General features: G+C 44.4%; 1 protein-coding gene across 2 annotated transcripts in view; it reads left to right on the forward strand.

Moving 5' to 3' along the window:
- The first annotated feature begins 294 nt into the window (after positions 1-294).
- LOC142216351 (neurabin-1-like) overlaps positions 295-21660 on the forward strand; it is a 67297-nt gene continuing 45931 nt past the window's right edge. For both annotated transcript variants that reach the window (XM_075284115.1, XM_075284116.1), the window contains exons 1-2: positions 295-589; positions 3128-4847. In XM_075284115.1, the coding sequence (XP_075140216.1) occupies positions 3318-4847 (1530 nt within the window). In that variant the 5' untranslated portion in view covers positions 295-589; positions 3128-3317. The remainder of the gene's footprint in view (positions 590-3127; positions 4848-21660) is intronic.

A 21660-nucleotide genomic window follows, 5' to 3' on the forward strand; every position in this document is an offset into this window, starting at 1 on the left:
TGCTAAAAAACATCCAAAAAGTAAGAACAAACCACGTGGATCCCTATGGGATATCTCTGTATTAGTTTAGTTTCACTGGTAACACACACAAGCTCACACCCCAGGTGTATGCTGTGAGTCGAACACCACAAGGCTTGCTGGGATATGTAGTTCCACAGCAGCCTCCCGGCCACAGGTTGTTGTCAGGGTTCAGCGCATGCGCGCTCGCTCTCGCGTCCTCTAGGCGGCGCAGCAGGCCGCACACGGGGGCGCGCCTTGGGAAGTTCTCCTCAGCCGCTGCCTCCTCCTCTCTGCCCTGTGTCAGAGCCGCAGCGGGAGCGCGCACTGCCTGGAGCCCTGGATTGGCTGAATGTTGTGGACGCGCTCGGCTTGGCAGTTAGTTATTTGGGAAGAACGAGGAGGAAGAAGGAGTCGGAGCCCGGGGGAGGAGGGAAAAGTGATGGCGGCACGGCAAAGAGTGGCATAAGCAGCCCTCATTACTACTAAGTACTCCCCCCAAGTCCCGGTTGGATTATCCCTTGGCTTCATATCAGCACTCGGGACGGATCCAAAGCACGCTTTCCGGCGGGGGGAGATAACAGGAGTTCAGGTAACTTTACGAAGTTTGCTGCGAGGTCGCGTGAAGCATGCAGGGGATCGGTGAGCTTGGCTCGGTTCTGTTGGAGTTGGCTTGCTTTGTGTGGGAGGATTGGAGGGGGTGCTGCTGGGGTTCCTAACTCCATGTTTTGTTTGCTATACTTCCCCGTTTGCTCCTGTGCATCCACATCCATTGTGTGTTCTTCATTGTCTGCAGGCGCTCATCCTGAGATCACCCAGCTGGGCTGCCATCCAAAAAGACTTGGAAGTCCTTTGTAGCACTTGAATGGAAGGCTCAGTGCCTTGTATAGTATCACAGCAAGTTCAAGAACAAATTGTCTTTACCAGCAACATAGTAATATTAATACCCTCCCCGGGGCAAAACTACAACTCCACTGGGTGCCGGGCTTAATGGGGGTATAGCTTTACAACAACTGGGAAGCCTCAAGTTGGGGAACCCTGTTGTAGCCCTAAACGATGACTGATGCCCAGCTATCATGTCTGGTAGGGGTCGTAGTACCACGCTCGTATACCATAGGAGTGCATTGAGGCATGGTGCCTGTCCCCTGGCATACAGCATGGTGCCTGTCCCCTGGCATACAGCATGGTGCCTGTCCCCTGGCATACAGCATGGTGCCTATATCCCCTGGCATACAGCATGGTGCCTATATCCCCTGGCATACAGCATGGTGCCTATATCCCCTGGCATACAGCATGGTGCCTATATCCCCTGGCATACAGCATGGTGCCTATATCCCCTGGCATACAGTATGGTGCCTATATCCCCTGGCATACAGTATGGTGCCTGTCCCCTGGCATACAGTATGGTGCCTATATCCCCTGGCATACAGTATGGTGCCTATATCCCCTGGCATACAGTATGGTGCCTATATCCCCTGGCATACAGTATGGTGCCTATATCCCCTGGCATACAGTATGGTGCCTATATCCCCTGGCATACAGTATGGTGCCTATATCCCCTGGCATACAGTATGGTGCCTATATCCCCTGGCATACAGTATGGTGCCTATATCCCCTGGCATACAGTATGGTGCCTATATCCCCTGGCATACAGTATGGTGCCTATATCCCCTGGCATACAGCATGGTGCCTATCCCCTGGCGTACAGCATGGTGCCTCTCATCTGATCCCTTACTGCGACGCAGAAGGCGATGGAAAGATGACACAGTCACGACCTATCCATTGGTCTTTCTAGGGAAAACACCTTGCAGGACTGAAATTGGACTGTCAGTAAGGAACTACAAGTGACAGCAGCTCCTTATAGGTTGTGCACGCTTATTCAGGGGATTATTACTCTTATGTGGGCCTTGAGCCCCATTGGGGCAACCTATAAAGGTAAAATGCAATGAAAGATCAACTTGTTGCCCTGCGACTCCTTCACTGATGTAAGTGAATGGAGCCACATAGCGACCCTGAGGGTGCTGTGACTGCAACTTCTAGTGGCCAAAATATTCTGTCTTGAAGTCACAGCGCTCTTGAAGTCATAACACAACTCTATTCATTTACATTAGCGACGCAGTCACTGGGTTACAAGGCGCTCTTGGGCATGCGATGATAGTTGTCACTGTGTGTTTGGGTCTGATCTGAATGGTGCCAGTCTCTGTACAGTGGCAGGGATTATGTTGGCAATATATAGGCTACACAAAAGAAATAAATGAAATTTTTAGATATTTGCAGAAATTGTATTGGGATGAGGTTTGTTGACACAAGGGATATTTGGTTCAGAATCATTTATTGCCTATCCACTAGAACGGTGGTAAATAATACATTGGTATTAGGACCCTCGCTGATCACCAACCAAAGACCCCAGTGACTATGGTTAGGAGCTGTTTAAAGGGTCAAGCACGTGCCCGGCCTTTGCAAATAGTCTCTGGCCCAATGATCAACTACACACCCAACTAGAATTAACCCAGTGGATAGATGATATATGCTTCTTCCTGGAATACCCTATTCATGAAAGGTATGGAAAATTTTATATAGAGGTTCATAAACTTATTATTTTATAAACAAAATTATTTATTTTTTATTATTATGGACCCAAAATGAAAAACTTCTGTATATCTAAAATGAATGTGCTATGCAGATGCATGTACAAGTTTGTATCAAAAACACGAGGCCTTAACTACATTAATTATAGCAAAAATAATTGAGGAAATGAGATTTTGTCAAGTTTTGCTTTTGACACGACTGACTTACATGATAGTTTTTGACTTGTACGTTTTCAATGCAACCTGTACTTCTCTATAGTCCCGCAGTGGCTGGCCCTTAGTTGATTGGTGTGCGGGGTATCCGGATATTTGTAGGACGTGTTTATTTTCATGCTCCATTATTGACGTTCTCTTTTACAATTCTTGTATGATTTTATCTCGGTTCCTCCTACTGAACAGGATTCGGTAGTTCTTTTAAATCCCTTTTTTTGTTTTCTGCAGACGTGTCTTTCTTTAGTACGATCCTGCTACAAAGCTTATGATAAAACATCATGGAAAAATGTTTGGTTCCCCCTGTATGATTTTGTTCTTCTTTCGTTCAGCAGATGGTTGTCTTGTGGCGATGAAATTAGAAAGACAGCTGAGTACGGAGGGAGTGATTCACTGCTTGGGATTTCCCATGAACCCAGCGCTGCATTAATTCCTATGATCCTCGCTGCCCATGTGGAAAGGGGAGTGACGCTGTACATTTTCTCAAGCGGACCAATTTCGTGACAGAAGGAAAAAAAAAAAATGATGAAAACAGAAGGCAAAGGGGAGAGGACCCTCCGGAGTGCTTCTCCACACAGGAATGCATACAAGTCTGATTTCCATGCCATCAAGTGTTCGTTTGATGGGGTCAAACCAGAAATCTCTCCGAAGCCTACATCTTTGAAGTTAAATGCTAATGGAGCACAAGGGGACCTTACCCGAGGCCGTGCCTCGTATGGTAATAGGGTACATAAGATCAAAAATATGTTCATGCAGATGAGTTCCTCTCCTCCTGATCCTGTGGACACCAAACTTATAAAACCTGAGACTTCTTCTCCTCCGACAAATACTTCTGTAAGTGTGCAAAAGAACAATGCCTTAAACATCAGCCCAGAGGTGCCGACGGCAGACAAAGCAGTCAAGACGGCCGAAGAAGTAGATTTGGATAAAGTAGCCTTGGCAGAGAAATTTTCAGAAACCAGGAAACTATTTGAAAGAAATCTCAATCGGCAAACCACTTTTGACAGGTCTTCTCCAACCAAGGAGGACAAGGTGATAAGACTTGACCGTAGACATGGATCTATTGAAAGTGAAAGTACCTCTTGTGATCCTAGCGCTTCTCCAAAGTCTACCACATCTGTCTCCTCCGAAAACAATCAGTCCAGCAGCCACAGGTCAACATCTTCATCATCATCATCTGCCTCCTTAAATGCAGGACCTATAAGTAGGAGATTAGAAAGTTTTCTTGCTGACAGTGACGGAGAGGAACCAAAAGACTTGTCCAAGACAAATGAGATTTTAATAGAGTCCACTAGTGCAAAGTCTTCTGTGACCATAAACCACTCTGATGCCTTGACCGATATGGGACTTAATAATAATGACGGGACCAAAAACACTACTGCTCAGGACCAAACTGTGAAAGAGGATCCGAGCTTGGGGGATGGGGCTATAAACACTTTGAAGAAAGAAGAATCCGTTCACAATAACAATAGACTTCCAGGTACGAAAGAAAATGATTCCAAGGCTCCTGTTTTGGATAAAACTAAGACTGAAATGGTGCGAGCGGAGATGGTGGTGTTACAAAATGAATCTTCCGAGAGCGAAGAAGATGCAAACTTGAAGGATGATGTATTTGAGGACATAAAGCCACTTGGTCCAAAGCCATGTCTAAATGATAGCCTCCAGATTGCGGAGAGAAAAGCCAAGGAGGAACATAAAAGTTCTTTGGAAGATCTAACAAATAGTAGCACGGAAATTGTCAAACCCACCGATGAAGCCCAAGAAGAGGCGGACAGTGATGACGACGAGGACGGAAGTGAATTCGAAGAACGGATCGATAACAACAAAAACTTAATAAGATATTCAGCTGAGGCTTATGGAATTGAAAATGCAGCTTTTGATGACGATCGAGATACTGAAGGAGAACATCCTGCAGCCGAAAATGAAAAATTAGCAGTAAACGAGGATGTGGATTATGATTTTACCAGCGATTATGAGGAGGTACCCGGCCTATCTGAAGAAGAAGACTTAATGCCTGCAAGGAAAGTAAAGTTTTCTACAGCCCCGATTAAGGTATGCCACGTGGTGGTTTTGCTATTTGAGTATACTGTATAGTAAATTTTGTTTAAAAAAAAAATATATATATTTTGGTTCTTTGCCATTTGTGAATTCTTCTTGGTAAGGTTCATGTGTGGGTCCTTGAAACACAAAATTGATGGCACATCCATGTTTTTCATGAACCCATACACTTGAATAGACGAGCCCAAACCACAACATGGAAGGAAGTAAGACCTATGCAAAGTTTTGAGGCCCAGGTTCATGGGTCCAACAGAGATCTAAGATAAATATAATGATGTGCCTGGGCCATAGAGGTGGATGGGTCTATATTCGGCACATGGACAAAAAAAATACAATCATGTTCGATGAGCCTTATTGTTTGGTCTGTATAATTTGGTTAAGGTTTCCATACACCTAAGATTAATGTTACCAGAACCAACAAACCATGTCTATGATGGTGTCCCAACTCTTCCCTAACAAATGTGATGGGAGAAGTTAGGATAGACAAGTTTACATTTACAAGTCTGCAAGACACCTGTGATTTCAACAAGTAGCATCACCAAGCTCCTGCTGCCACTGGTTTCCTGCAGCGGCAGGAGCGTGACAATGCTGCGGGCCCCGACACCAAAATATTGCTGCAGAGCGGTCGACCATAGCAAACAGGTCTCCGCTGTAATTCGTACAGCGGAGATCCCAGAGCTAATGCCTGCGGTCTCTGATCTTAGGCATCAAAGACCTCCTCGCCTCCCCCTAAAAACAGTTGCTTGACTCGAGTATAAGCCGAGGGGGGGCTTTTTCAGCACAAAAACTCAGCTTATGCTAAGTATATACAGTACTTTACTTTAAATATCGCCTATGATGGAGAGGGCTGAGTGACGCTTGTCCACAATTTCATCTACAGCCTGTTCAGTATAACAGTATGTCAAGATGTCCTTCTTCTGTCTGTCTGTCCCCTCTCCAAAGTCTAATGGACCACATTTGGAAAAAATCCAGATTAACATTTACGAGCAAAACACAAAGTGTAATTCCTGTTTCACAATTTACCCAGTGATGGGAATCCTTTACTAATCGCTCTAAGTGTGTAGGTCTATCATTATGTAAAATGTGATCATTACCATACGGTGACTGCATAATGGCAGGTTATAAATTACCCGTATACATTTAATGTGCTATTGCATGTGTTTTACGTGTAGTAATAATCAGTATTGAAAATGAGGATCTGTTCCTACTTGTGTATATTAGATTTACACCCTAATGGGCTCTGTTATAAGTGTAGGGGGTGCATCGGGAATGGTTGGCATGTTTATGAAATGTATTCGGTGGCCTGCAAGTACCTCGTGTGAATGGAGAGTGGTTTGCATACTCTGTTCTGATCTGTCCCATAGAAGAGTACAGAGCCCTGATTGGACATGTCCGCCACCACTCCATTGACGTGATGCATTTGGGGTCACTTATCTTTTCTACTGATGGCTCCAACGATCAGACGCTTTTGTCCTTAGTGGGGCGAAATATTGATGAGCAGATCTAGACTTGAAACTTTTGCAGAGAGGGACAAGATCCCGTCCTCTAGGATTCAGGATGCTGAAATTTTTCATCAAATTAATTCTTGTGATTGAAAAAGAACATTGCATTCTCTTACCATGCACTTTTATACTTGCAGAGATAGTTACTATGGGAACCTCATTTTATTTGCCCTTTTTGTTTTTATTTAGTGAATACAGGGACGCTGCGATATTCTAGGGGGGTGTTTTCGGAAGGTGCGTTAAGCATTACCTTTATACAAGAACTTCAGTTATATACGTCACGCAGATTGGACGCCACTGTTGGTTTTACTGGGTTATTATTATTATTATTTGCTTTCCTGTTGCAGATGTGTGTGTGTGTGTGTGTGTGTATATATGTGACATATTTGACTGTATATAGCACCATCATCCAATTTTGGGCAGGGCCCTACATACTACATCATCAGATTTTGCACATGGCAGTACATGCAGATCACAGGGATTAGTCATTCCTAGTCAGCGTACTCGTTCTGTCTCAATAACTGGGAATGTTGGAACGATCCTCGCCATAATTGGATTTGTTGTCCTAGTCGTGTTGTGGTAACGTGGTCATTAATTAAATGTTCTGGGCAACGCTGAATGGAAATGGAATATGGACTTATAAATTTAAAGAGATTTTCAAATGGTAAGGGTCACACATGGGTTGCAAGAAACTAAAAGCTGGCATGTGTGACTACATCAATCTGAACTAGAGATGAGCAAGTACTGTTCGGATCAGCCAATCCGAACAGCACGCTCGCATAGAAATGAATGGACGTAGCCGGCATGCGGGGGGTTAAGCGGCCGGCCGCCGTCAAAGTGGAAGTACCAGGTGCATCCATTCATTTCTATGGAGCGTGCTGTTCGGATCGGCTGATCCCAACAGTACTCGCTCATCTCTAATCTGAACCTGAAAATTCCAGCATTTTGGTGCTAAGGTGAGCTTTTCAGATGGTTTATGTGACTTGGAGTGAAAAGCAGTGTACGCTCCCTTGCACACGACCGTATGAAGGGTCCGTGTACTATTTGTGTTTCTCCTAGATAGCACACTGACCCATTCATTTCTATGGGCCCATGCACATTACCATGAATTACACGGTCACGTGTCCAGGCCGCAAATTATGGAACAGGTCCCATTCCTGCCCAATTTTGTGGCCCTACTACAGCGAGTCCTATTCATTGAATGAAAGGGGCTGCGGATGCACGAGCGGCATATGGATAATATCTGTTTGCCTCCCTCCAAGTGCCATGGGATCCGTCCATTCACGGCACACCGGTTTAAGGCAGAGGCCCTATGTTGCGGAAACACAGCACCAAAGTCAAGAGTGGATACAAAAGGAATGGAAATATATATATATATATATATATATATATATATATATATATATATATATATATATATATATATATATATATATACGCTCTTCTACTTCTCCCTTCTGCTCAGTCAGCCGAGCTGTCGATCACTGTCTTGGCGTGATAATCGGGACTCTCCCTGTGTAGCATAAGAGAGTCCTGTAAGGATTTACTCCACATTTTGTTATCCAAGTCACAATTTGGACTTCTGTTTTATTTGCTTGTACTGCTTTCCATCAATTGTGCATCAATCACTCTATTCCTGTATACATGTGCTTGCCTTCAGATATTGTTATACCAGCCTGATGAGGGGACCTTATAGCAGTCCCGAAAACTTGCAATGTCATTTTTTTGTTAGCCATTAAAAAAGGTGTCAACTACCGAGGACTCTCAATCTGCCTGTCCAGTTTCTTGGGCAGAAGACTGAAACCTGTAAAGCAGAGACCGGGCGCAGGTGTGAACCCGCCCTTAGCGGGCTTCCCTTTAGACACCAGCGCAACACGTCATGATACTAGCCTGTGTACTGTATGACGGCTCCATTGACATATAATGTTGTTGCAGTTCCATTGTGGTGTCTTTCAGTTTGATGGTAAGAATAGGGCTGCATGCTGTGCTATAAAGTCTCAGTGGAGCCCCCCGGTGGTGGTGTGTATGGCTGTCCCCTCCTGCCTGTTGGAGACTAGCACATGGGTATCTAATGGAGCTCAGTCCAACAAGAAAAAACTCCTCGTATTCCTCCTTCCTGAACCCTTGCGGACAGTTGGCTGAGCCTAAATTTTATGCTTTGAGTGGTTAGACTTTGAGATCGGACAACCTAAAGTTCTGGGGTGGTGTAAGGATGTCTAACCTTCAGGCAAAACGATCCTTTTTTTTTTTTTTGCATTCTTAGTATATGTTGGTGCTATCTCTGCGTTATCTTGGGATGAATAGAATCCTGTTTTTGCCGCCTTAAGTATTTCCCAGCGTCTTCCCTCTGCCCGCGCTCCCCGCACATGCTCCTGAATGGCCCTTTTATCCCTTCATTGCCATGTTTGTTTTGTGACTTTGTCCTTTCCTACAGTATTCCTTGTCTCTCTTGTGGGTTCGCTATCAGTAGTTGCTAGGCTGACTTGCAGCTGCGCTTAGCGGATCAAACTTTTTCAGGATTGGTTGTTAGAGAATTTTTTAAGTTTTTTTCTCTGCAATTTGGTGCTTAAAATTGTACATGCAAACAGTTTTCTTATCCCTGACCTATAAAATATGATGAGAAGAAAAAATAAAATAAAGAATCTGCAATATTTTCTACATTGATTGACATCTGTGGTTCTTATGCGGTGAAAATGAATGGGGCCATCACATCATAAACATTAGAAAAAAAACAGCTGCATGTTTCCCACAGATGTTTATGGGGTGGGAGAAGGTAAAACTGCGTTTTCTACTTTTTCCACTTGGGGGTACGTGCCATGGCTGAGGACCAGCGCTCTGGAAATAACAGGGTTAGCAAGTGCTCAGGTTCCAGGGCTCATAGAGGGCTAGTCCGGCTTCTGATACTGAGGCACAGTGGCTGCCAAGCAGAGGCAGGTGTCAGAATGTGTCAGGTCGGGTAAAGGGGGTCTCTACTGCAGCGGGGTATTCTGTGCAGAATAGAGAGACGGCTTCTGATCTATGATCTGATGAGGATGAAAAGCTGGTCACAGCTGAAAATACCCTCAGAGCTTTGTCTGCGTGTGACACAGGTGTCCCCTTATGCAAAAGCATTTGCGTGGCATGCGGTGCCCGTCAGTTTTTCTTACCCATTTGAGATCGGGAGTAGCTCAGCTTCTCTCCTTTATCATATATCCCTATATACCCCATAGCGCTGCTTCTCTCCTCTATCATATAACCCTATATATCACAGAGCTCAGCTTCTCTCCTCTATCCTATAACCCTATATATCACAGAGCTCAGCTTCTCTCCTCTATCATATAACCTATATATCACAGAGCTCAGCTTCTCTCCTCTATCATATAACCTATATATCACAGAGCTCAGCTTCTCTCCTCTATCCTATAACCCTATATATCACAGAGCTCAGCTTCTCTCCTCTATCCTATAACCCTATATATCACACAGCTCAGCTTCTCTCCTCTATCATATAACCCTATATATCACACAGCTCAGCTTCTCTCCTCTATCATATAACCCTATATATCACAGAGCTCAGCTTCTCTCCTCTATACTATAACCCTATATATCACAGAGCTCAGCTTCTCTCCTCTATCCTATAACCCTATATATCACAGAGCTCAGCTTCTCTCCTCTATACTATAACCCTATATATCACAGAGCTCAGCTTCTCTCCTCTATCCTATAACCCTATATATCACAGAGCTCAGCTTCTCTCCTCTATCATATAACCTATATATCACAGAGCTCAGCTTCTCTCCTCTATCCTATAACCCTATATATCACAGAGCTCAGCTTCTCTCCTCTATCCTATAACCCTATATATCACAGAGCTCAGCTTCTCTCCTCTATCATATAACCCTATATATCACAGAGCTCAGCTTCTCTCCTCTATCATATAACCCTATATATCACAGAGCTCAGCTTCTCTCCTCTATACTATAACCCTATATATCACAGAGCTCAGCTTCTCTCCTCTATCCTATAACCCTATATATCACAGAGCTCAGCTTCTCTCCTCTATCCTATAACCCTATATATCACAGAGCTCAGCTTCTCTCCTCTATCATATAACCTATATATCACAGAGCTCAGCTTCTCTCCTCTATCATATAACCCTATATATCACAGAGCTCAGCTTCTTTCCTCTATCATATAACCCTATATATCACAGAGCTCAGCTTCTCTCCTCTATCCTATAACCCTATATATCACAGAGCTCAGCTTCTCTCCTCTGTCATATAACCCTATATATCACAGAGCTCAGCTTCTCTCCTCTGTCATATAACCCTATATATCACAGAGCTCAGCTTCTCTCCTCTATCCTCTAACCCTATATATCACAGAGCTCAGCTTCTCATAATGCTTATTTCTCATGTAGTAGCTCCCATACTGAAAATACAGTAGAAGTTTATATTTAGCTTTGAGGAAGCAAATGTGTCACATTAGGTATAAGATGAGCGTTTTTGCAAATATTTAGTTTTTCTTGTGCTATTTGGTTATTTTTCCTTCCGCATTAGCACACTAGATACATGTTTTGCTTTGGATGTGACCGGAGTACAGTACAGGAGCTCAGACATATATACATGTAGCCAGAAGTTCCCCCTGCTATCCCGCCATACCCGTGCACCTGCCTTGGGTGAGCATGTGTGCCATGTGAATGGTAGAGGAATAAACTGGTATTGGGCATCTCTGGCACAAGCTTGTTTTTCTGAGAACAAAAGGGTTTCCCCATAACAACCCAACAGCCGGACACCTGCCAGGACAACTGCACACCCTTTCGGTGGTTGTGAGGTTTCGCCAACACCAGTCTAATGTGAATTGTGAACCCTAGCCATACACAGAAGATTTTTGGCTGTTTTCAACTGGATCCGCTAACAATTTTAGGTTACGTTTGCGTGTTATGGCCATGCATAAAGTACTCGCTTCTGTGTGTGCAAAAACAATTGCAGTAAGAAAAGAAGTGGTTTTATGTTTTTGTTCAGCTTGTAGACTGTGATCCTGTAAATCTGTGTCCCCCAGGTGGAGACGACCAAGATGTAGAAATCTGTTGCTCATTTGATGGCTGTGGGTGTTCATGTTTATGACGTTCATGGAGAGCGTCCCCATCTCCGGAGAGTGGTTTGCCACTATATAGGACGGCCTGTATGTGATTACGAGGATGGAGACCGCTTTCTGTAGGAAAGGTGAAAGTGTTGCAACATGTCGGCTTTAAAGCACCATTGAAGAATTAATCCCAAAGACAACTGCTGTAAATTCCTGCTGTGTTACTTAAGAAAATCTGCAAAAAGTTATGTAAAATGTTTACAGATACCAGGCAGTCATAGAGGGGCAAACCATGCCGCGGCCGTGCCGAAAGAAACCGGCCTCACAAGTTATTACAGCCAGGGTCCTGCACAAGAAATGAGCGGTCATTTGTCATTGTTTGGGGTTTCATACCACTTAAACTCATTGTATAAATGGACCTTAAAGGGTTCTCTGAGTGTTAGACGTTGATGGCCTATCCTTAGGATAAGTCGCCAATATCTGATCGGAGGGGATTTGATACCTGGGACCCCCTCTTACATATTCTCTTTAAAACACAGTCCCATAGCAAGGGGCACAGTACTTACCTGAACATTGCAGTCTCTTTGAATAGCTGATCTGTGGTGGTCCCGGGCCAGATATTGATGACCTACCCTAATGATAGTCCTCTTGTTGGAGTGTGCGCCTATACATTTTGGCATAGTCAATACTTCTAGGATAGAGTGTAGGGGCGCAGTCCTCAACTTAACTATCAATTTCTAAATACATTTCTAGGAGGAATAATAGAGGAACATCAGCCTAAGGAAATGAGCGGGAGGTAGGAAAACAATGCAATGGGGGTTTAGAATGCTATTTTTGATGCTCTGTATGGGGGAAAAAACAGTCAAAAACCGAATTAGGCTGGGTCCCCAATTAGTGTAAACGCCGTGGCATTTTACAATACTTGCAAAGTGGATGAAATCCCGTCCACACGTTGCAGAAAAATATCCGCAGCGGAAAAGCTGCGACTTGAAAAACCACTGTGATTCGGTAAATCGCAGCATGTCCATTATAACTACAGAAACGCTGATGTTTTCCATATAGGTATAATAGAAGCAAGAAGTCCGCAGAGGAAAACTGTGTACTTTCTATGATAAGCACTGAGGGAAAAACGATGTGTTCCCACCGCGGTTTTTCCTACAGCACTTTTTGGAAGTGGCTTAGGCCTCTTGCAGATGACCGTGGCCTCGCTCAGTTTGCTATTCATGTACTTCCTGCATTCATTTCTATGGGCCTGTACACATGACTGTGAATTACCCAGTCCGGGCCATAAAATATAGAACCGGTCCTATTTTGCAGCCCTTGCTTCCGTGGCTCCAATCCATTAAATCCACATGTAACCCGTGTGCCGCCCTTGCATTTTATTCACGGCCAACTGGAATTACACCACTTCTAATCGCTTCCCAAATCCAGAAGCAGACTCCTAAAGACTGTGCGATCTCACCCTCGGGCTAAGACCCCACATAGCAAAATCAAAAATGTGGCCCTGCTACATCTGCATTTGTCCTAGGTAACACGTGTGCCCCTCTCATGAGACTACATCTGGTTGGACAAATATTTGTTCCCTTTCCTTCCAGTTTGTTTGACACTCCTTAACCTATGAGGATAATCCGCATTATTTGGGAAATCTGTCTCCCTCGCAGATGTAAAGGCTCGAGAACAAACATTTTAATTTGCTTGTAAAGAAGGAGACATCTTATTGTGTACTGCGAGGCATTGTTCTGACTGATCCTTTGCTATGTTTTTCCGGTTTTGTGTGCGCGTTTTGCATTTTCGTTTTTGATGTTTATAAGACGTTCTTGTAAAGTTTGTGTAGCGACATCTCATGAGAACTGGGAGGTTAAAGCGCAGGAGCTTCATTGCCAGGACAAACCAATGAAGGAGCAAATTGCTGGAATGAATCCCTGTTATTTTGTGTGCAAAGCCTTGGATAAGAATTCTGGGGCAAAAATATCACCTAGAAGTACAGCATTACTGAGCGGCGACTTTCACCGCTGTACGCAATGGTTATAGCCTCTTCTGAGAACACTAGGTGACAACCAGCATGGCCACCTTCTTGTGGTTTGTCACTTGACTTCTCCACACTCCTAAGGTCATACTCAACAGACAACAAACAAATGCCATCTGAATACACCTAAGAACGAATGGGGCAAATTTACAATGGTGTTATCAATTTGACTGGGGGTCGTACCCCTCCTCATAATTGAGGTGCATTCCCCCGCCCCCCCCCCCCCCATCCCCTCTGCCAGGCGCTATGAACTGGTGTAGATTTATCCAGCATCAGTTATGGCAAACTTCTGGCATAATTAATATCGCCCCCCCCCCCCCCCCCTGTATATCCTTGCCATGCCCCCTTTTGCGAGGGAGACGCAACAAAGGTCACAGTTCTTTTGCACAAAAAATTGCAACTTAAAGGGATTCTATCATTAAAATTCCATTTTTCTTGGCTAACACGTAGGAATAGCCTTAAAGTCTTTTCTGTGCCGCCATTTGGTATAAATTCCAGTCTTCTTCGGTATGCAAATGAGTTCTTTCGCAGCATTGGGGGCGTCCCCATTGCTGCGAAAGAAATCTCCAGCGACGCCTCCATCTTCTTCTGGAACTGCCTCTTTCCGTGTATTCTTCTGGCGCTGGCTTTAAACTTCTAGGGCAAAGCCGACTCTGCATGCCCGCCGGCCACAAGAAAATGGCCGTTTACACAGTATTGTAAGTGGCCATTTTCTTGTGGCTGGCATGCACAGTCAGCTCTGCCCGAGGCCTACAAGTTTAAAGCCAGCGCTGGAAGAAGACGCTTGAAGAGGCCGTTCCAGAAGAAGATGGAGGCGTCGCTGGAGAGTTTTTGTGCAGCATTGGGGACGCCCCCAGTGCTGTGAGAGAACTCATTTGCATACTGATGAAAACCAGATTATATACCTAATGGCAGCAAGGAGAAGACATCTAAAGGTAGGAGAAGAATAGCCTTTCTTAAGGCTCTTCCGACGTGGTACCCTGAAAAATAAATTGCATTTTAATGATAGAATCCCTTTAAAAGGCGTACAAGGCCTAACAAATCTGCTCCTGGGTCCATTTGCTGACAAACCCTTGATGTGTGAATGAGGCCCAAGGATGAAGCTGCTTAGGTATATTGTCAGTGACTTTTGTCTGTGTGGTAAAAGTTTTCTACAGCATAAAAATGTGCAGGATAAAGTATACACACGTCCATTCTGTCGAACGTTGACATTGTGCAATAGCAATATAACAGGACATGGCCGCTCCGATTCGTGTGTGTTCATGCGTGAGATGTAATGACTATGGATGAGCCGTCTATTGCAGTACATTTGTGGTAATGATGGTTTGTGAGCGTCTGTTGTTCACAATCGGAAAATTACAGGGTATTTGCCGAGCTTGTCGCACACATCACTACGCCTTTTGTAGTTGGGCCGTAGGTTGGTCCTGTTTGATCTCCACTCCAGCTGTATAGGGATAATCTTCCTGAGAGTAAATGTCTCCAAGTACTTTACAAGCGGGATCTCACTTTAATGTGCTGTGCGTTGAGGATGCAAGTTCTGCTTTATGTACATGGAGGGTAAAGGCCCTATAACCGCTTTATTAGCTTGTTAATGCTATTGATGTAGATGAGTTTATAGCCGCACATGAGCTGGGATTTCTATTGTGATGTTTATCTGGAATATCTATGAAGTCGGATCCAGTTAGTACAATCCCCGGGTCCCTTACGGTAGGCTTTGGGGCAGGTGCTCGGTCCCTGTGGTCAGCGCTTCGCCAGTTACTATACACTATATGAGTCCATGACGCCTACTCTATAATTTCAGAGTGACTGGCCGACTATTGTGTAGGGGGTCTCCTGGCTATACGTTGTTACGTATATTACTTAATAGGAATTTGCTGGCTATTTATTGAGCTGTATTGTCCCTGAATGATCATGGCCGACGTCTTCCTCCTTTCTTCTTCTGTTCCTTAGCTGCTATGGACTCCTAGTATGTTTCTCTTCTCGGTATATGTGTGTCTACGTCTGTAATATATTACTGTGTATTATCCTGTATCTGTATTACTATGCTGCTGTAACAGACTGAAATTTCCCCACTGTGGGACTGTTAAAGGATTATCTTATCTTATTACAGAGTCTGGGTCCGAGAAGTGCCGCAGGATAGAAGGATCAAACATGTTGGATGTCAATATGCCCGATCAATTGTTCCCATGGCAGTTAAAAAGTCATGAGGGGTCATATTCCCTTCTTCCTTTGAGAAAGGGATTCCTGGCCAAGATTGCACGTCTGTGGGGAAGTCAGTAGGAAAGGTGGGGTGGTTTACTAAGGACACTGCACCAGACTTGTAGTGTAACTTGCACCCCCAAAAAAACTGGCTAAGCCCACACATGGTGTCCCGCAGCAAAAAAGCGTTGTGGGAAAAACCGCGGCATCAACGCATCACCGTTCTTCCCACAGCGCTTTAGACAGAGGTTTCCTCTGTGGACTTTCTGCATTATACCTAAGGGGAACCTGCTAGCGTTTCCGTAGGTATAATTGACCTACTGCGATTTCCAAAAACGCGCAGGTTTTGGAAATTGCAGCATGGTTTCTATCCACTTTGCCCTGACTGTAAAACACTGGTGTGTTTTTTTTGTTTTTTTTTTGTTTTCTTCTGCCACGGGCAAATTGCTACGTTTACGCCACATGGGGCCATGGCCTAAGGATGGATTCACCCCTGCGCTGGGTTTCTGTTTGGGGATTCCATCCCCCATTCCAATTGTAACACGCTGAGAGATAAGTCCTGCAAACTTCTGGTGCATTTTTCTGGTGCGTGCTAGGCAGCTGATCCCTTAAACTTGCAGAATCCATCCACAGGAATGCAATTTTTGTACATGGATTTAGGCCAAATGAATTGAGGTGCGGCACAAAGACCACAGGTGAATGTGTTGCAATGTGTGAACAAGTGCTTTGTAGTCACCCTGTATTCTCATGACTGTGAACATTGGCTGTCCTATGGGCACATTAATTTCCGTGACGCTGAGTGGGGGCTATTCACATGACCGTTAGTGGACCAGCATTTCCATAGCTATTATTGACATGCTCCAATTTACAAAAAAAACGCAACGGTTTTTGTAATCCCAGCATGTCCACTTCAGATATTTTTCTGCGTTACATGGATGGTATTAACCAGAATCCCATCCATTCTGCAGGTAATCTGAAACGCCATGGCAAAATCGCAACGTGGCCCCAGCCTGTTAGAGGGATATTGATGGGACTGGTTGACTCTATGGGAATGTCTTCTCCCTTTTTTGACAGATGTTGTCTGATAACATCTCTTGTTCCCAAGGTGGATTCGCCGTCCCCCCGAGTTGTCAGGCAGTGGTTTATTCCTCTTTACTATTGACTGAGCCAAGTTTACATATGTATGGGGGGGGGGGGGGGAATCGATGGCTATAGCTATAGGGCCAGCTTAAGAACAGAACATATATACATATATACTGCCTGAGTGGTAGATAGAAAACCTTGTACAGATTCCGCATTGTTCCTTTGTATACTACAAAGTGGGGCCGAAGCTTTTAGATGCCGACGGCGTGACTCAATAGGCCCATTCTTCTCAGCTTACTCTCTTGTAGATCTGCTCTTCTGTATTGGATAACAAATGACAGCAAGCCTATTGTCTGCTACTGTTTACATGTAATGTGCTGCAGGATGGGAGCCAAAGTCAAGTGTGCTAGGTCGTACACTACGGCGTCCTTGCTGGAATATTCCTTATAAGAAATAATGCGGCCTGCATACCGAGCCCCACCTGGGGGCCATCTCCTAAAACCCACTGCTGATAAAGGTGATCAGAATGTAAAAATGAGAAATGTGGTGTTCTTGTGGCCATCAGATTGAACGGCCCTTTTCTGGTTTTGTCGTCCTGAACCACCTCCAGCAAAGGTTCTGACTGGTGATGTATAAAGTTTAGGGAAACTGTGCCTAGTAATACATTTAGGGGTGCGGGATCAATGACTGGCAGGTCTGCATCACCAGAACATCTCTTTATATAAATTAATAACCCCTGGTGAACTGTTTAAAAAGCAGGCCAGACGGCTACGGCTTATGGAGACCTGCGACTTGAGAAGTTGCTGCTGTTTGCTGTAATTAAAGGGGTTGTCCACGAGTTAAAGGGGTATTCCCATGTTCCTTACTCACCAGTCTTCGCTGCTGCAAAGACTTCTTTCTGGTTTTCGACGTCAATTGGTGGGCGGGGTTTCATATGCAAAGCCATACTGTCCGACTACCTCCAGTTTAGCTCCGCCCCCAAATTATTGTGTAGCTCCGCCCACCACATGGATCCTACGGGACAACTGAAGGGCCTGTGATGTCATCAAAGGTCCTATAACACTTGGATTTAGCTTGTTCTATATAGAGTCGGCTAAATCCTAGTGAGCAGAGGGACCAGGTCCTTTAGCCCACTAGGATTTAGACTGTTTTATATAAGAAAGCAGCACTCATTTCCCCTCTCCTTTATCTGAGAGCAGGAAGCTAAGTCACATGTGTGGCGCAGACACAGGGACAGCTACAGACACAGGCTCGCTCCCTGCACTTAGCCCCTCCCTCCTCCCTGAGAGCAGGCAGCTACATCACTTGGGAAATGAGCAGATAATCCCAAGGGCCATAGAAACACAGTGTCAACAATGAAGTGAATAAATTAAGATAGTGGACAAACAAAGCAGTTTTGTATTTAGGAAAAGTCTTAAATCCACATTAACAAGCAGTATAGGTAGGATCCTTATGGGACAACCACTTTAATATTGATGGCTGCAGCTTTTGGACAAGTTCGGTGACCTCTTCACTACTTACAAGCACAGCGCCATATATTGTATAGTGGCTGTGCATGGTAATGCAGCTCAGCTCCTCTCACTTTAAAGGGGCTGAATTCTAGTAAGGCCATGTGGTTAGTGGGTGTAATGTCCTTGCACTGACCTGGGAAGAGGAAGTGCAGATCACCCGAGAGTTGTATGCTCTGCAAGCTTATTGGTCTAGCAGGTGTCAGATTTTACCAATCTAATACGGACGCTCCATCATTAAAGGGGTTGTCTGGGGAATTTAGCTTAACTAACTTACTTGACCCACCAGACTCTTCATGATGGATCCCGTGGTTCTGGCCTGGGTCACTTGATCTTTTACTTCTATTGTAACCAACCTTCTGTCCACCAGTTGCTCCACCCCTAGTTTCGTTTCACGCCCTCCCTCCTTCTCTGATCTGACAGGTAATTTCCGGTGCTATGGCTGCCAGTCATATCCTATACCTGTCAGAGGAGAGGGAAGATGGAGAAGGGTCCATGGGGTCAGAACGCTGGTCCTGATCGTGTGACATGGGGGTCGTAACCAGTCTGGAACTGATCGGGTCCATCATCAAGAGTCTGCCAGATAAGGTAAGTTAACCTAAACTGCCTGGACAACTCTTAACCCTTCTGAGGCTTCCATAGCAAAAACCACGATCGGGATAATCCCTTGGATTTTGTGGCAGTGATAGAGAAAACGGAGGAGGCTTCTACTATTTCATTCCACATTTGGAGGGGCTTTATATCCTATATTAAATGGATTAGTATCTTGGTTACGTGGACGGATTTCATGTTAAAATCTGTGTGATGGGGTGAGTGTGTGTGGTGGTGTGTTTTTTGTGAATTCAGCCCCAAAATCCAGCCCTAAAAGCGGCAATGTGTGCAATATCAGTACCCTGTAAATTCCCACACACTTGAAAGACTTGAGTTTTCCAGTCCTGACCTTGGAGTAATCTGTGATGCTTGCAGACCCTGGCTCACCATGACTGTACTGTCCAGTGCTATATACATTACCGAGCCACCTTTAGGCAGGAATACAAGGAGTTCACTCTCTGGAAAAATTTAAGAAATCTCTTTTAAAAGAGCGCCTGTCATTTCTGACATGTTTTAGTAACTACTTGTAATTTCTTAGAAATTTGCACCGGGTCGTTCTTTTGCTATTCCTTAGAAATGTCTGACTATATTAGCGTGTGGGTGTTGGAGGTATGTCCCTACACACACACACACGTGACCCTGTCCAATCGGTACTCGAAGAATGAAGTGTTTAGGTACTGCCCCCCTCTCACCAGGCAGATGGTATCACCCTGTTGTAATAATACGTTTTTAATCAGAACAACAGAGGAACGGAACAGACTATGAAACATTGTTACAGAATTGTTATTTTCTTGGGGAATACAAGAACTTGCTAAGACAAACTTGTCAGGAGAGGCGAGTATTAGAATACGTCTGCTAGAATGCGCTGCTCAAAAAAAAAAAAAAGCAAAAATAAATCCTGTCCCATATTACATCTGCCGTGCAGCCTGTGCTGTGTTGCAGTGACCCGCACTAGGTCGTGGCTACCTCCAGGCATCTGTAGTCATGGCAGTGGTAAATGTTTCCAGCATAACACACGAGTGCTGTAAAGCATTACTGGTCCCTTCGGTGGCGGTGGCCGGAGCAGACCGGTGCTGATCCTCAAATGGACATCACATGTGGAATTTCTTCTGCGAGTTACTTTGTATTCCCCCCTTGTGTTCTATTCCCAGCACCGTCGCTGTGCAGACTTCAGCCGACATCTGCGCTCCCATTTCTTCTACAATTAGGTCCAGTTTCTTCTACTTGTGAAAGCACGCTGGCTCGGCGAGAGCATATCATTTGGGATTTTCTTGGCTTCCCCTTACTAAGAAGCTTTTGGTAAAGAAAGAGGCATTGTGTGCCATAGCTGAGGTATTCCTTAGCAACCACTCACATTCTTTTTGCAGGACGCTGGCAGCGTGTAGCTTTATATTGTAATGGCGGGGACTTGGCGCCCCACAGAAACTCAGCCCTGATCTGTATACTATCCTGTGTTGTAGGTAAAGGGTTAAGTCAGCATGAATTGATAGCATATTGCTACAGTATGCCGTGATTTTATGATGGGTGGGTGTAAGAGCATTGGGATTTTATAGCGTGAAGCGGCCGCATGGGTAGTTTAGGGCCGTGCACCCATCTAAGCACCTTGCACTCCTGACCACCTGACTGGGCCGGGACCTGCAGCAGGCCTCATTCACTTGTATGGGGTTGGCTGCAGATTCCTGCACACTGGGTGGTCAGGGTTATTCTGTGCAGGGAAAAAATGTGAACGGATTACAGTGCTACACCATTGCTGTAACCCCTGTTATTCTCAGCATTATAAGGGTTACAGATATTACACCCACACTGATTCACTATAAGGCTCCATTCACACTACTGTTGTTAGTATCTGATGCTGTCATCTGTCATGGGGTGACAGCAATGGACATTGACTGTAGCAGAGTAATGGACACAGACTGAGCCCCCTCTATCTTTGTTTCCATTGACCAGTGTAAATAACATGGCGCTTTTCCTTTGTTCTGTCTGCCGTTTAATGTCCGTTACCTTCATCCTGCGACAGATGAAAGCAACGGACATTAAATAATGGTAGTGTGAACCTAATCTAAAACTGTATGCTGTCACTTTATGAGAAGGTCTGTAGTCCTTGCGGAGAGAGAATTCAGAAGGGTGCGGATATTTAGCATTTTCAATATTTATTAATTTTATTTTCTGCATTAATTAATATATTGGCAGAACTTGGTAAATCTAAAAGGAACGTATCATCCTAGTGGATGGCCCATAGGTCACTATATATTATTGTGATACTATGTGTCTTGTTTGTGATATGAATGAGGTGACTGTTGCTGCGATGAATATTCCCACAGAAATTGGATGTATTAGTCTATTATTAGGCTTTGAGGTCAGAATGAAAATTGTAGGATTTATACTTTTTATTTTAAAATGTAGAGTGATGTGTAAGATTTAAAAAGTCAAATAATTTTTTTCTTGTTTCCCATAAAAACTTGGGGTAAAATAGGTAATTTTTTGTGCTGGAGTCTTTGTTGGTTTCAGTATAACAGTAGACACCTGGCAGACCCCATTTATAGTTCATAGGGTCTGCCATGTTCTGTATGTAACCACTTTTTTTAGCAGTCCACCTCTTCATTGCAAAACATTGAGCATTGTGACCTGAGCTGCGTCACGAGACCCTAATAACAATTAAGGAACATCCAAAGAAGGAAAATCTACATGTTATAATAGTATTAGTATATTCTGCAGCGTCCTTTGATATTGCCTGGATAAAGCTAGCTTTATTCCAGGGCTGTGGAGTCAGTAGGCCAAACCACCAACCACCCGACTTCTCTATTGTTTTTATTTCAGTCTGACCCTAACTCAGA

This window comes from Leptodactylus fuscus, chromosome 8 (genome assembly GCF_031893055.1).
Source record: "Leptodactylus fuscus isolate aLepFus1 chromosome 8, aLepFus1.hap2, whole genome shotgun sequence".
In the NCBI taxonomy this organism is placed as follows: domain Eukaryota; kingdom Metazoa; phylum Chordata; class Amphibia; order Anura; family Leptodactylidae; genus Leptodactylus; species Leptodactylus fuscus.